Source organism: Prenolepis imparis, unplaced genomic scaffold (assembly GCF_030444845.1).
Source record: "Prenolepis imparis isolate NDT839.2.m4 unplaced genomic scaffold, iyPreImpa1.0 SCAF_4, whole genome shotgun sequence".
In the NCBI taxonomy this organism is placed as follows: domain Eukaryota; kingdom Metazoa; phylum Arthropoda; class Insecta; order Hymenoptera; family Formicidae; genus Prenolepis; species Prenolepis imparis.
The window spans coordinates 3,704,201-3,720,166 of NW_028141162.1; the positions used below are offsets into that span (position 1 = coordinate 3,704,201).

The 15,966-nt window shown below is 33.6% G+C and overlaps 1 protein-coding gene across 5 annotated transcripts in view; it reads left to right on the plus strand.

Moving 5' to 3' along the window:
- The first annotated feature begins 316 nt into the window (after positions 1-316).
- Positions 317-15,966, plus strand: part of LOC145934711 (prominin-like protein) — a 39,004-nt gene continuing 23,354 nt past the window's right edge. For all 5 annotated transcript variants that reach the window (XR_014425094.1, XM_083035390.1, XM_083035392.1 and 2 more), the window contains exon 1: positions 317-680. Coding sequence is in view for 4 of the 5 variants with exons in the window: in XM_083035390.1 (XP_082891516.1) it covers positions 353-680 (328 nt within the window). In the remaining variant the exon portion in view is untranslated. The remainder of the gene's footprint in view (positions 681-15,966) is intronic.

Sequence of the window (15,966 nt, forward strand, 5' to 3'; positions counted from 1 at the left end):
ATGTTTCTCTAAACGTTTTACTTACATTACGAGAAGTTATAATTACAATCTAAGCTGCGGTGTAAAAAATTCGTCTTGAATAACTTTCAGATTTATAGATTTCCGTGCAAAATAATTCTGAGATTCGTAATCGAAGACTGCGCATTTGTATTTGAGTAGTTGGTTCCGAGCACGACAGAATGCGTATGTGTGCAATATGCGCGCCGCCGCGAGCCGCGAAAGAGAGAGTGAGTGGGGGGGGGGGTAGACGGAGTGGGGGGAGAAATACGCCATTTCGGCGGCGGGGACAGAGGGAGGTCAGAGGGGGTTAGTCGGTAGCGGCGCGTCGTCCCGGACGGGTGACGGAGCAACGATGTATCGATACGCGCGTTTTCGTAGACCGTCGCAGACGGTCTCGGTGCTTCTTCTCCGCGTATGTCTTGTGTCCCTTGTGCTCGTGTGGCGACCGGTGTCGTGCCAGGAAAACAGTCTGACGAACCGCATGCGGGCGATCAGCGAGGATCTGGACCGACAGCTCAACGAGATAATGGCTTCGCAGGCGCTCACCTATTCGACGATCAAGATCGCCGGATTGCCCTACAACGCCACCACCAAGTTCAATCCGAAGGGCATGGGCCAGCTGTACAACGTAACGAATATGTTCATCGACTTGGTGCAGAGCAAGCAGGCGTATCCGGAAGGTCAGTGCTTTTTTTCAAAAAGTGTCGAGAATGAAAGCGCGAACGCGTCGCGATACAGTACTGTTAGGGTTAGGGCACGGAAAGCGGATTTTCGTATCGCGATGGTTACGCCCTGTAACGATACGCCGATACGCGCCCGAAAAAAATGGCCGGCCGCTTGTTGGTAAACAGACGAGCTTGTCAAAGAAAAGCGCCGGTTGTCAACATGTTGACAGGTGATTCGCTCCTTCTCAGAATTATAGCTACGAGTATAAAGATCTTATCTCCTTGCCGGAGAATAATTGTAGAGCGAAAACGTGAGAAATTATCTATCGCGAAATTAATGCTCTCGCTAACAGATGGAATAAAGCGTTTATTTCAATAAGAATTTATTTCAAGAGAAATATATGTCGTATTGAGAGTGACGGAGATGCTCTGAATTTAATATGCTTGTCTTGTAAACAAAATATTATAAAAAGAAAGATTAGGGAAATAATGAAAGAGGCAACATATCTAGCCCTTTATGCGATATGAACCTTGAATATTATCAACGAATTACAAGAAGCCACACTTGGTTAACCAACTTCAAGCGGATGCGTTCATCGCGCGCGCGAGGTCGACGCGAGGATGACGCGTGAAGGTCGTGAAATCGAATGATAAATCCATTGAAAAAGATTATAATTAATCGCGAAATTAGAATATTGATATAAGCATTCTTGAAATTGATATACAATGATGCTACTTTAACTGTGTGCACATTTTTTTATATAGCTTTTAGTATTATTTATGACATAAGGTAAAAGAAAGTTCAATTTTAATCATAATTAGCGCTGCTAATGATGTAGCTGCAATTTAATTAACGAGCAGAAGAATAGTGCGCGATTTATAATCTTGTTACGAATGCAAAACACAAGAAAAAAAATTACATCCAGAATTATAGCAGAATTCGTGTTGGAGCATTTACAAAAGTTTTATAAAACTTTAATTAACGTTTAACGTTCATTATTATTAAATTAAATTAAAATAAATTAAAATAAATTAAAAATTAACTTATTAAATTTAAATTAAATTGTTAAACAAGGAAATGTCATTTTATATATATTTAATTTGCAATCGCAATTATAATCCTGATACATAAAAGACATTACACGTTAGAAAAATCGTGTTACATTTGGCTAGAAAAATTCATGCTCATTCATTTATACGTATACAAATTTTCCGAATTTATTTTGAACAAATGCTTTTATCCGTAAATCTGATTTTTCCGAATCGTGCAAATTCACGCGACGTCCCTATGAAATATTCCTTATAAATTGAATTTGCGTCCAGTGAGATTATCTAAAGAATCTTTTTTTTTTATTCCATTCCGATTAAATTTATGCGATTGTCTGTCCTTTGTTGCCTTCAAATGCAATTCACAATAAATGAAATTAATCGCGATTTTTCATATTAACATAGATCCTTCTTTATCTTATTTGGATGATTAAAATTTGTTGTCTATTATTTTAACATGCAGATTGATATTTTTGCGATTGTCGAAATTCATTTTGCTTTTTTATTGATTTTAATAAAGTCTTCCACTGGGAAGACTTACTTAACTCTGCTGGATTTCACGTTACATCACAAGTAATAAATAAAACAGTTTCTACGTTACACATGCATAATATCAACTTGAACTTGTTATCAAAATCTTCTATTTGTGGTCTCTAATTATGTGATAATTATTACGCGGAAAATATACAGGAATACTTTTGCTCGTAATTCATGAATGATCTTGTTTGACAGTGAAATTAGCGATTCGCTTTTGCAGCTCATTGGCATCGTAGAAAGAATACTGAATTCTCGTAGCACATTAGCGATATATATACACAAATGCTTTCCCCGCAATGCAGGGTAACTCGTTAAAAACTCCGATAACTCTGTCAACTATGCAGATCGTTGACCTCCCAGGCGCAATAACGTAGGAGCGTGTGTATCGCGTCTAGCAGGAAGTTGATAGCGAGAGAGCACGTCATCACACGTCCGTCCAGAAGCGAGAAAGAGAGCTCCGGTGATCACTTGTCAAATGTTTTTTTTTTTTTTTTTTTTTTGTGTGTGAATTTTCTCGTCATTATTCGTTCATGTCAGACAGGATTTGACACTAGGACCAGATACTTGAATGTTGTGAGCTAGTCTCATAGGGAAAGGATTTGACTGCTTAAAAAAATAAATTATATAATTATTAATAAAGCGAACATATATTTATGTGACTAAAAAAATATTTTGATACATATGATATTAGAGGATAAAATTTTTATGATAATAAGAGATTTTCTCCCCTCTCCCTCTTCTTCATCAATTTAATTACTTTATATCAAATTTATTCGCGAGAATTGGAACTTTTTAAATCAGTTTCTTGTTGCACGTTAATTTACTTTTAAAAAATCGCGAACCACTCGGACCTCTCTGCAACGAAATAGTATTTACGTTTACATTTCTTCTTCCTAGTGCTTTAGATAAGATCGTGAACATTTCGATACTTAAAATTCAGAGTTCTTTATCATTTCGCACCCAAAACATTGTGGTATATACATATAGATACACTGAAAAAAAATTTGTTAACTTGACTAAACCGTTCAACTAAATTACTATTTTGTTAATTGAACATTTATTAGTATTTAAGTCAAATATACATTTTGTTAGATTTAATGTTATATTTAATTTAAATATTTTTAAATGTTCAATTAACAAAATAATATTTAGTAGAACGATTTAGTCAAGTTAACACATTTTTGTCAGTGTACGAGAAAATAAAAATGTTTCAAAATACATTCGAAATTTTACTAAGTATTAGCTGTATCGATTACAAAATTTCGCAGGCAGATCGTCGTCTTTCTCAAGTTTGTGTCACATTTCAATTTTACGCAACCACTGATGAGACTATGAGTCAGTTTACAACGGAACAAAGTTTGAATTCGCTATACACTATATACAATACGATCGCTCCGCAACAATCTAATTTCGTCGGAAATTCACGCGGCGGATTTAACGGTACCGGATGCGGTCGAAACTGGAGACGCACGACGTTGTAACTAGCTCGGTCCGGTTATTATGCATCGACAGCGCGAGAGACTCAGGTGATTCGAAATTATAAACTGAAACTCGACACCGCATCGTGCGCGTATGTGTGTGCGCGCACAGTTGCTTTTCACACTCGCGGAAATTGCGGGATGATAGAATTGGATTTCAATAGTCAAGCTAACACTTCTATCCGCGGTGTTTAGTGGCCCGTGACAGCTGTTTCTTCAGAATGACGTTGCTTCTTTTTCAACTTTATTTCTCGATCGCACGCCAGTCGAATATAACGGCACCTTCAACAGTATATACAGATTATTCCGAACCCTCAATTCTCCGTGACCCTCCTTTTATCGCTTTATTATTTGCTCGATGATCGACAAGAAATGGAACTAATTATTGAATCGAAAATTATATTACTTCAACGAAAAAAAAAAAAAGAGAAGGGAACATTTTATTTTCGTTATTAGATTTATTAAATATCATTTTCTTTGTATGTTATTGCAATGTGTGTATCATATATATTAATGTCTCAACATCTTGAGAAAGAAAAAAAATTGTATATTTTTTAATTTTTAATTATACGCAGAGAGAATTTTCTCTTAGAATTTACCCTGAAAACCATGGTAATCGTGGGACAATACGGTAAGGAAAGAATTTTATGAGAATTTCTTTGATTAATATTTATCATAATAAAAATAATAATATCTATTACAATAAAGTATAAAATATGTTTGATTAATTTTACTATATAGATAGTGAATTTTACTATGCAGTTTAGTAAATTTAATCAAACATGTTTTATATTTTATTGTGATAGATATTATTATTTTTATTGTGATAAATATTATTTTTATTGTGATAAATATTAATCAGAGAAATTCTCATAAAATTCTTTCCATACCATATTGTTCCACGATTACCATGATTTTCAGGGTAAATTTTAAGAGAAAATTCTCTTTGTGTACGTTTTTTACGCTTCTTCGATTTACCAGTCGAAATGATAAAATTGCAATTTGACAGTCATGTCGTAATCTCATTATCACTATTGAATAAAATTACAATTAGAAATATCAGGTAGTTATACGCCTTATATTTTTGTGCAGAGTTTATTTACGAAGATGGTGTTACGAAGTAATTAAAGCGCAGGTTCAAAACACCCTTCCAATGTATTTATCATCTTAAAATAGCACGATCATCATGATATTTATTTTTTTTCTACGTTATATGATATATTAATTGAATCGTATTTACAATCTCGAAACACACACACAGCATTGCATTAGCAACAATTTGATCTCGTTGTTAAATTTACGAGTCAATATTTTGAACGTGATTTATCGCTTAAAGATATAGCGATAAGATAAAGATTAATTAATCACTACGATGAGTAATTAGTTTTCGCGTTACATATTACTTTAAACGCATTACAACTTTATTATCATCAGCAAAGATAATTGATTCGGATTCAATTGGGGAAAAATAAATTAAATAGTATGAAGCAATTGATTCGCAAATCGATCAAAAGCTTATTAATGTGCGACACACGTCAACGCGTTCACTATATAACGTGCACATTAATTTCCCGTTCAGACTGACAGATGATTTACGGAATCGCATTCCGATACAATTGGCGGTCGATATTATTTTATTTACGTTTTCCGTAAAAAGAGAGAGTTGTATATGTGTACGTACATATATATATATGCATTACATTAGAGCCTCATCAATCGTCGACAGCACCCTCCATGTCTGATGTATATATCGATCTCATCGTCTGATTGTCATCGCACAAAAGCCGCCATCCATTCGACGTTTCCTCTTCCGGATCGAGAGCGGATTCGAAAGAAAAGTGAGCGCAAAACGGAAGCATTTTCGTGACTAAAGTATCCTTGAGCATTAATCTTTCATTCAAAATTACCTGGCTTCTTTGCATTTTTTTTTCCGAACAGTGAAACGCGCCGTATCTTAATACATTTCGGATTGAATTATGAATTTTTCATCGATTCTTCCGCCAAGTTGCGCTATTATCTCGTTCGTCAACAACTTACAAGTAATAAACGGCGATCTCAGGTGTAAGATTGCGTTATCGTGATTAAATATCAGTATTTGTGTCGGTGTTATTATATCGGAGTATTGTTAGATTATTATTAGTTTATTATAGTGGAGTAATTATTATTTATAGTGTCACACTATATACACAATACGATAAGAAGAGCATTTTTCAGCTTTCTTGCAATCGATCTTTTTGCGACAAGTCACAATACGCAGGAAGCGAGTACCTAGCATAAAGCTTGATATCCAATCTTTTGTCAAGATATAATTCTATAAAATATCATATAATGATGATAATACATTGTGTATGATATTGCTTTTTGCTATATCGGCATGTTTTAGAATTCTGTCTGCACATCACATTTTACAGCAATTTTCGTAAATCTTTACGCTGAGAATCGTCTTTACCTAAAAATGCCTCGTAAATGTATGTGTTTATATATACACAGAGAGAATTTTCTCTTAAAATTTACCCTGAAAATCATGGTAACCATGGGACAATATGGTATGGAAAGAACGAGAGAGAATTTTTCTGATTAATATTTATCACAATAAAAATAATATCTATCACAATAAAATATAAAACATGTTTGATTAATTTTACTAAACTGCATGGTAAAATTACTCAAACATGTTTTATATTTTAACGTGTTGATATTACTATGTTTATTGTGATAAATATTAATCAGAGAAATTCTCATAAAATTCTTTCCATACTATATTGTCCCACGATTACCACGATTTTCAGGGTAAATTCTAAGAGAAAATTCTCTGCGTGTAGATATACATATACGAGGGTAAATCAAAAAGTAAAGGGACAAATAAAGAAAAACACATTTATTTTAACCTATGTGAAAAATTTACATATCATTTTTCGACATAATCCCCACCAACATCGATACATTTGATCCACTACTTAATAAGCTTCTGTACTTCATCCTGGAAGAGAGATGCGTAGCCAGTTATGCACCATTGCAATGACCTTTTCATCCAAAGAAAATTTTTTTTCTCGTAGTATTTCTTTTCTTTTTTCTTTTCATCTTTTCGGTTTATTAAAAGAAGCACTACGAGGAAAAAATTTTTCTTCGGATGAGAAGGTCATTGCAGTGGTGCATAACTGGCTACGCATCCAACCTAAATCTTTCTTCCAGGATGAAATACAGAAGCTTATTAAGTAGTGGATCAAATGTATCGATGTTGGTGGGGATTATTTCGAAAAATGATATGTAAATTTTGCACATAGGTTAAAATAAATGTGTTTTTTCTTTATTTGTCCCTTTACTTTTTGACTTACCCTCGTATTAGCACGAGCAGCGAGATAAAAGCGCAAAATTTCGAAATCATTCAGTCGCTAAAACTTATCTGCTTTCACCTCGTCGATCACATTATCACATGAGTCATGCTTGGATAATGACATTATTCGAAATTAACTGTGGTAGAAGTGAAATTTATACTCTGAAAGAATTTCCGACGTTGAGAGAATTCCCAAAGGAATGCTGCGCGAATGTACGAGAAGAACGCACAATTGCAAAGTGCAAATTCACATTTTATCTTTAGGACATGCCGTATTTTATGCTTCAGAGTTCAAAATAAAGAAACGGGCTTTAAATTACCATAAATAAATATCGCGCATATTAATGTATATAATATATAATCAATTATAAGATCCTTTACATATACATATGTATAATTTACTATCCTTTTTTTCTCACGGACGATTAATAATAATCGCTCCATTTTTACAGTGAATCTGTTCTAAAATGCATCGTTCGTTTCATTGTTTGTACCGTAAACATGTGTTCGCGCAGTTTCTAAATAAGTTTATCGCATAAAAACGTGACTGCGAGTTGCTTCAACAAATGGTCAAAGTGGACAAAGCACAGTTTGACAAACAATACCATAAGGATTTTACGAAAGCGAGTGAGAGTACTTTTTATTTTTTTTACGCGGTAAATTTATTTAAAATTAAATTCTCACCGTGGAAAAACTAGGAAAGAGGCAGATGAATAAAAAATAACTCATGGAATAAAAATTTAAAACAATAAGGAATATATGTATATGTGTGCATTGATTTTGGTATATTTCATAAAATTTATTGCGCAAATTTATATCGCATTGTTTACAACCTATGTATCTTTTTTCTTTTCTTCTTTGTTACCTCGCTGATTGCAGAAGTCGCGGTATCACGTATCTAAATTCGAATACAATGAGTAGCACGCATGGTTGGACGCATCCGTCGAGATAGAAAAGTATTTAAACGATAGAAAAAGTACAAAAGCCTCATAAATCTCGAGAATAGATACGCATAGATACTATTCCGCTCGTATCGATTTACGTTACCGCGAGAGTATAATGAAAAGCGATATCGTCTTATACATGCACCACATTAATTGATAATTAATGATGTTATTTGCATTAAATACTATTTGTGTTAAGTTAATTGCATTTTACTACGAGAGATATCAATAGCTTCTCTCAAAATATATATAGGAATATATATATAATTATATATATAATTATATATTGTTAAAATATATAATATATATAACTATATATATATATATTTTTTATATAGAGAGAAGCTATTAATATCTCTCCTAATAAGATGCAATTAACTTAATATGTATATGTTCACGTACAGCCGTTAATTTATGGCGCAATTTTCTATATCGATTGCACGCGTAGAGAAAACCATATCTCGCATTAAAGTGCAATCAAAATAGAATCGTGCGACGAATGACAATCATGATAATAATAAACCATTTGATAATAAAAGATAAGATAAAAAAATCGGACGTGCTCGCTGCGTCAGCTTGATGAAATGCAACATATGACGCGTTTGCAGCGTGTTAATCCTCTTTGAATGCCGTCAGATGCTGCCAGAGATAATTTTCTTCTCGTTGTGTCGCGTCGAAAGAGGGGCAATCTCTTCAAGTTCTGCGAGAAAGAATTTTATATCGATTTATATTGTAGATTTACGATTAATTATATTAGATATGAATGAAACTTACGTAACTATAAAATGATCATTGAAACCAGGGTTTGATTAAGTGGGCCCAATCCAATAAAACCCGGTGGGTTTTATTGGGTTAAACCCACTTTAAAAAACTTACTTAAAAACCCATTTATAAAACCCATTCAAAAATGCTAAAAATTTAATAATATTATAAATGAAGTATTTAATATTAATTAATTTTTATTTAATTTTTCTTATTTATTAATGTAATAGAAGGTCTATTACATTAATAAATAAAAAAAATTAAATAAAAATTAATTCATAATAAGGAATTGTGCCAATTAAATAGCCAATTTTCTTAATCATTAGCGAATTATAAAAAATAAAATTTAAAAAATTAAGAAACCCAACAAAATCCCAAAAAACTCAATAAAACCCAAAAAACCCAATAAACCCCAAAAAACCCGGTTTTTAAGAAAAAACCCACTGGGCTGGGCTTTTTAAAAAAAACCCGGGTTTCTTCAAACCCTGATTGAAACTGACTGGTTAAAATTAATTCAATTACGAGATCGAGGCAATTGTTGGCGTGATCGTAGAAATCGGACTCAGCGAGAGCTGCGCAAAAATCGGGAATTTAATTTCCGCGAGGTGGTCTATCGTGCCGGTGCATAGGCTTTTCGTTTGACAAGGTTGAAGCTTGCGTTTCCAAGCTCGCGTAATTTACGTGCGTTCGATATTCCAACGAAATTGCGATTTGTAACAACGGCGAAAACGAACGGAAACTGCGTTGACGATCGACAAGCAATCTCACGCTGCCGAGTAATATATGTACGAGCAGTTGAAAGCTGAAAACACAGACTTTATTATCAGACTATACTAACTTATTATTAGATGTAATAATTAAATTAAATTAAACGAGAGACTAATTAATTTTGTAATATCATATCTAACTAACAAATATTCATCAGATTTTTTTTTTTTACGCGGACACTTGTCTCGATCTCGGATAATTTAATTAATCAAGTCGATGGATATTCAAAAAAGCTATATAAATTTAATTTAATTTATTATTTTTACATGCTATATCATATATAAATATTTATATTGACGCAAGACCCATAAGAAGAGAGAGGAAAGGATTTTTTTTTTTTATATTCTTTTGAGACGTAAAAAAATGAGAGAAGAAAAATTGCATTTCTTCCTCTCTCTTTCTCTGGCGAAACTATAAGACGAAAATGATCCCTAGCATCATCAATGTTCGCAATGTTTTTCGGCTTGTGGGATAATTTATTTTATCGTTATCGTTTGGAAGGCTTTCACGTGTGTATCTCCCTTGGGCAGAGAAGGCATTAATATATGAGGGGCTATAATTTATAAACGGTCGTTAAGCATGACCTTACACCACACTGAGCACACTTGATAAACGCTTTCTACAAAACGTAAGCGTTGCGTCTATAAGGATTCGACCGCGGCCCTCTTCAACGCATATGTTACACAGCTAATCTTGCAAATAATCACTAATAAGATAAAAATCTTATCCAACATTCTCGATATACAGATTCGATGTACAGATTTGATTTCTTGGTCAAGTACAAGCAAGTCTCATAAAATCTGTAACTTTCCGTCTGAATATCAATTGTATCGCGCAGTGTCGTTATTTCATTAAATAATAATTGATTAAATAAATAATAATGAACGGTATTACGAAGAATATCTATCAAAAGTCATTATTTTGAGTTTATATCCGTCAATTGCTCAGTTTTTCTGTGAATCTTGAAAAACAATCGGAATGTTAATTCGTTATCACGTCATCGCGGCCCTCAAACTTTTGTTCACGGTTAATGACTCGAAAGAACATTGTTCTTCGCTTAGTTGTCCTTTTCACCTTTACACGTCGATTATCTGAACGATTATCTGAATTTCATTTACGGGCTGACGAATCGATGTTATGTCTCATCATTTTATACACATTCCAGTGTGCTTCTATCAATGAATAAAACTATTTTAAAATCTTGCAGTCAGAAATAGAAGGAGCGTTTATTATCCAAGTTTATTTTGTAATTATATATTACTTTATATATAGTATATGAATAGAGAAATATTATTAACATTTTCTCTTGTTTTAAATTTATGTATTAATGTCGAAAGAAAATATTTTTATATCATGATAATTAAATTCTTTTGAAAAGCTTGCGCCATCAAATCGAAACATAATTGTAAATATTTATCGCGTTACAATCGAGTATCGGGAAGCTAAGAAAAGGAAAAATTATGCGCGCACGTGTCGGTGAGGGATTAGATTAAAGGGAGAAGTAAGAAGAAAAAAGTGAAAATGTGAAGAAGTATAAATGGGTGAAAGTCGGTCGAAGTATAAGAGCGACATTATTCTTGCTTTACTGAAAACACCATCGATCTGTTCTATTTTCGTAAAAGCCATAACACTCACATCCAACGTAACGTAAACACACACGCCACAAATGCACTCGCGTACATAATACAATGAGAGCGATGTATCAACGTGTCGAGAAGACGCGCGTTAAACCAGAATTTACAGAAACGCGCATTATCGTCATCTATCTGATTATCTATATCTGACACGTTATAAAATACAGATTCAAGAAGAACACACAGATTATATTTGCATGGGATATATACATCAGTTGAAGAGACTCGATTGAAACGCAACGAGTTAAATCTAGTACATATGTATATATTTGAGAGTTTCTCTTCTAAATCTTTATATATACATATATATTTAGGTATATAAAGATTATACATATACAGGGTGTCCCACCAAAAGTGGCCACCCCCTTTTATCTTTTAAACTAAAAGAGTTAGACCATAACAAATATATGTCAAATTAAATGGTTCAAAGTGAACTCTATTGTAAGCAACCACTATGCTCACAATAGAGTTCACTTTTTGAACCATTTAATTTGATATATATTTGCGAGGGGTAAACCGCTGACCAAAATTGTGTACACCAATGCCTACTAATGCCCAATTATTGGGCATTACTGTACCCTAGTAATGCGTAATAATGCCTAACCCCTAACCCTAACCGCTTATAATAAACATGAAAATTTCTCTAAATTTCAAGTATAAAAAATATATTATTTATGAGGCGCATTGGACGAAAAGCTCGAACAAAACAATTTCTGTTCTAAAAAAATAATAATGACGTTAATTAATAGCTAATAAAATTCGGCTATAGTAATGCCCATTAATGTACACCAATGCCCACCAATGCCCACTAATCCCCACTAATCCCCACTAATTCCCCAAATCTGTACACCGCAATGCCCTCAGCGGTTTACCCCTCGTATATTTATTATGGTCTAACTCTTTTAGTTTAAAAGATAAAAGGGGGTGGCCACTTTTGGTGGGACACCCTGTATATCTCGAAAGAAGTACAACAATTTAGAATTGTTGAAAATTCGAGGGAAATGACAAACGCAACAGTGCGATGTTTAGAAAATTGAGATAGAAAGTTGAGCCACGCAAGCCTCTGCTTAATGAATGAAAACACGTGACAATAATCATTCGACATCGCGTGTCGATTTGCATACTGAAAACTTGTTTTCCTTATTGTCATCTCCGCGTGTACCGGAAACGCGACATGTGTTCGCTATCCTTATCTTCTGATGACATTGCACTGACGCACATATATGTAGAACCTCGGTTAGAAAGCTCGAGTTCAACGTGCCAGTTTTTAAGTTAAATATAAAACCGGTTAAATATAAAAGACACGAAGATGCGTTCCCTTCTCTCCTAAATATATTAGGTGTTTGCAAAAGTTCGTATGATTTGACAATTTTTATTTATTAATAACAAATAAAATAACATCTAATATTTTAATCAAAACATTGGCCGTTTCTATTGACAACTTTTTGTCACTTTTCGGGCAATAATTTAATTCCACGTCGATAAAATGACTCATTTTTTGAAGCAATCCATTGCTCGATCCATTTTTGCACTTTTTTAGCATTTTGAAATCGTGTGTTGGATAGTAGACCGTGTTGCATCGATTTAAATAGATAAAAATTAGTTGGGGCGATGTCTGGAGAGTACGCTGGTAGAACTTCCCAATCCAATTCGAACAACGTCTCTTTAGTTGCAACAGCAACATGCGGTCTGGTTTTATCATGAAGTAGGATGATTTCATTTTCAATCGCGTTAAATATATGAAGTTCGGTTTTTTTATATTCGGAATTATGATTTATCAGCCATCAATTCTGATTAAATATAAAACTATTTTAGATTAAATATTAACATTTAAAAACAAGAAAGCAACTTAAAAGAAAATAATTATTAAGCGACTGCATAATCTAATCTAACGCGCCATTTATTTGTAACCTTACGAACTTTTGCAAACTCCTAATATATTTATATATATATTTTGATTTGTATCAATCATCTTCTTTAACTGCTGTTGCATTTGAAATACTTGTAAATGTAATTTGCGTGTTCTTGTATCTTACAATACGATATATACACTGAAAAAAAATTTGTTAACTTGACTAAACCTTTCAATTAAATATTATTTTGTTAATTGAACATATAGAAATATTTAAATTAAATATAACATATTAAATCTAACACACAAAACGTATATTTAACTTAAATACTAATATATGTTAAATTAACAGAATAGGAATTTAGTTGAAAGGTTTAGTCAAGTTAACAAATTTTGTTTTCAGTCTAGCTTATGATTTGTAATCTTCTGTACAAAACTCGAAAAGGAATAATTTTTGTTTCGCCGGCATCTTGCTGCGGTTTCGATATACCATTGCGCCGCGCAGACTGGTCTATTCCCCGTATTCTCATGCACATACATATTTTCCGCTTAGATCACGCTCACGCATGCTGGTGCGTGACTCACGCGAGGGCAGTAGCACCAATGGCGTATGCGCTGATTTCTGATATTCTCTCTCCGAAATTTGCAAATTTGTTTGTAATAAACATTAGCGTTTCTCAAACATATTATCGATATACATTAAATATTAGTTTTTCAATATTATAAATCATTTTCTATTACATCATCGCGCATATTCTTAATCCTATTTATTTCTGAATTAATTTAACGTTTTCATTGTTGGTCTAATCTCGTTATAGATTCTCCTATCTTTTCTCTTTCTCTGTTTATCGGATGCTATGTTACGCACATACAGACACGTTCCTGTGTCTATTGTGTAGCTCACGCGTTCTCGCATTCATTAAATTCGCAGTACGTATAATACGCGTCTCACTTCTCTTTCTCTCTTGCTCTCGACAGCTGCTCAGCACTCCACGGAGAGAACAGTTAGGCTAACTCACGTAATAAAGACAATAATATTCTTTCGTCACAATAGCCTCTCTCGCGTCAGCGATCACGTCGTTCTCGCAATGCGTCAATAAAATCATTAATTCGCGAATATTCGTGCTGTGAGGCATTCGCGCCTGGATTAAAAATTCTTTTCCTCTTACGCGGCAATTGTATTTTTTTTTTTTTAAGCTACAATAAATAAATCAAATTTCAACTCATTCTCCTCTCGCGGCGAGACTCTTTCTCCGATAAATTATTATTGGGATAAATTCGTTATAATGTCGCATAAATCGCACGAGTGCTACTCCATGATAATGTTGAAGATTCCTGTGTAGCGTAGTATCTTTTCAACACGGTTTAACAAATAGAAATGCTTTCTGGGTTGACTGTACGTGTCTCATTCCCCTTTCCTTACCCCGTTTGAATTACCATAGAGATTCGTTCATAAAGAAAAACCGCCTCTCCTCCATTCCTTCGCCTCTCCCCTCAGCTCCTCTTTTTGCTTCTGACTGGAGGAGACTCCTATGGAAGAGAAGACTCGAGGATGATCTCTTTGAAAAGAGAACCGCCGATTATTCTGGCGCAGACGTAGCGAGCGAAAAAAAAGCTTGCATCCACGTGCACGTATATGCATGTATCATATCATATGTATAATGTATATCGTGTCGTTTGTTTATCGAATAACGTTCTTCATTTCATTATAACTTATAACTGTACACTCTCTTTGAGACGTCGTGATCTATTTGTTACGATATCACGTGCTCTCGCTTTTTCGCTTTTTTCATACGACAATGTTCATACTTTTTATTACGCATTGACTGAAACAGAATAATATCTTATTATATAGTTTGTTAGCCATAATTTAGTCTTGTATCAGTGAGTGATATATTGCAAAATTTGGCCCGAAAAATCAGAAGTGATTTAGAAATCATTTTTATATCATTAGAATCAGAGTTAGACAAAGATTGTCTACGTTAAACACGCGAAATAAATTTGACGTTTCTATTTTTTATTTTAATACTATTGAAAAATGTAATAAAAGAAACTAACAATAAGCTTATTCGTATATTTACGACATTGAAAATTTGTGATAATTGAATTTTACGCGCTATCTTGAAATAAAAGGTTTACGAAGTTTCATTTATCTCTGAATTGATTTACTTGTTTGGCTTTAATTTAAAGATTCCTTTACATAAACATCTCAATCTGTCAAACTGTGACCTGAATAAGATTTCTCTTTCTCTCTCTTTCTCTTTGGATCAATGCAAAATTTCATCATTAATGAAATGCCCGTTGCAAAATTCTTTAATATCAGAAATTAAGCCTCCTGCATACTCGATTGCCAAGTCCGTAAAATTTGTACGACAGTGCCACATTTGGCAAAACTATAAACTATTAAGCGTGAAAATGACATAAATTATTCTTGCGACTTACAGCGTCATTTATCATTTTAGTGCAGTGTTTCTATTTTTAAAGTAATTGTTATAGTGTTAAAATATACCGAAGACTCTCATTTTGTTATAATTTAATATGTGAAAGCAAATATTTATTTCATTTTGATACCTGTCAAACAGCTGGTTTTCGTCCTTGATTAGGCTCAATTCAATTCGACATATACAATGTTATTTATTGCTTACCCAAACAAAAGGAGAGTTTTCGGTATATTTTACAAGTCGGTTCTGTCGGTTACAAACCCTATTTTATTGAAAAACATTTTTATTTTAGCGTAAGTCGCAAGAATTTTTATGGTATATTTTCTCGCTTCTGACGTCATCAATTCAAGATGGCTGCAGTGAGTATGCAGGAGCCTTAAGCACACTGCGTGTATCTGTACACATAATTGTTGCCCAAATATATCTCTTTTTCGACATTTGTACTCTCATTGTCCACTAATCGTCGACCGGTTGTAATTGCCGTGTTCATAATTGCTCGTAAAG